The sequence below is a fragment of the Populus euphratica genome, unplaced genomic scaffold, assembly GCF_000495115.2.
Source record: "Populus euphratica unplaced genomic scaffold, PopEup_1.0 scaffold1351.1, whole genome shotgun sequence".
NCBI lineage: Eukaryota > Viridiplantae > Streptophyta > Magnoliopsida > Malpighiales > Salicaceae > Populus > Populus euphratica.
In genome coordinates this window covers 1-1,440 of record NW_011501194.1, presented here as the reverse complement: position 1 = coordinate 1,440, position 1,440 = coordinate 1, and the positions used below count along the sequence as shown (strand labels likewise).

At 45.2% G+C, this 1,440-nt stretch overlaps 1 protein-coding gene across 1 annotated transcript; it reads left to right on the top strand.

Moving 5' to 3' along the window:
• Positions 1-742: 742 nt before the first annotated feature.
• LOC105117421 (9-cis-epoxycarotenoid dioxygenase NCED3, chloroplastic-like) lies at positions 743-1,397 on the top strand (the record flags this gene model as incomplete). Its single annotated transcript, XM_011015082.1, has 1 exon — positions 743-1,397. A coding segment is annotated over exon 1 (655 nt), but the record flags the coding sequence as incomplete, so codon positions are not given.
• Positions 1,398-1,440: the final 43 nt, after the last annotated feature.

Here is a 1,440-nt window from a genome sequence, read left to right as displayed (position 1 = left end):
CACGTGTAGAGGCAGGTTACTCTTGGAAGAGGCAAGAACGCGGGGTTGGACATGTTCAAAGGGACCAATAAGCCATTAACGTACCTCCCCACCAATGCCCCAATAAATCCTAACGCCCCATTACCATCAACCCTCCCCTCCATTAACAGTACACTATTGTTCCATAATGGTCTTCAAACAAGGAAAAGGAATTTCTCCTCTTTTTATTATATTATCATCTTTCTATTGGATTGGCCATACTGGGTTTTTTTTTTTGTCAAATTAAAAAAAATGATATATAGTAGTACTATTAGTGTCATTATGCAAATACACGTACATAAAAAAGGAATTTTATAATAGAGAAAGATAGTGAAAAAGAGGGTGGTCGTGTCGAAGTCTTAAGCAGCTATGTCCCGCAACCCCCACAACTCGTTTATATCACTTCGTCAATCCCTCCCTCCCTTTGAGCTCTCTTTCTACTGTTACAGGACACGTGTTGATCTAAAACAAGTTTGCGGTGGACCTCCTTCCCTTTCCTTTCCCTCTATATATACCGCCCTTCTCTCTGCCCCTCTCTCCTCAGATCACTCACGCTCACCCCCTCCCTTCCTGGTCTCTCTCGCACAACTCCTTGTTTCTTTGAACCAAAAGCATCCGAGACCGCTCTCGCTTCCCAACAAGGCAGCGCACCAAAAGAAAGAATACCCTCCTCCTTACACCAATCATAGCTATAGCTCAAACGACTTTGCCAAAATATAGAAACATGGCTTCAACAGCAACAGCAGTGCCTACAACCTTGGGCTCCTCATCATTTTCGTCTTCTTTAAACAGGCCTGGTAGAAAGCCCAATGTCAACATCAATTGTTCACTCCAAACTCCTTCCATTCTCCATTTCCCAAAGCAATCCACTGCGTGCACACCATCTACCACTTTCCCCAATCCCACCACCGGACACCCAAAACAAAACACGCCCTCTCCAGTTGTGGTTGTGCCCCAAAAACAACAGCAAAAGCAACAGCAGGAAAAGCAATGGAATTTCTTTCAAAGAACAGCAGCTATGGCTTTAGATGCTGTTGAAACTGCCTTGGTTTCACATGAACGTCAGCACCCTTTGCCCAAAACAGCTGACCCCAGAGTCCAAATCTCTGGCAACTTCGCTCCGGTACCGGAACAGCCCGTCGTTCACAATTTACCGGTCACCGGGGAAATCCCAGATAGCATTCAAGGTGTTTATCTAAGAAACGGAGCCAATCCACTCCACGAGCCAGTAGCTGGTCACCATTTTTTCGATGGTGATGGCATGGTTCATGCTGTTCAATTCAACAAGGGCTCAGTCAGCTATTCTAGCAGATTCACTGAGACTAATAGGCTAGTTCAAGAACGTGACTTGGGACGTCCTTTATTCCCAAAAGCCATAGGTGAGCTACATGGTCATTCAGGCATAGCTAGACTCTTGCTTTT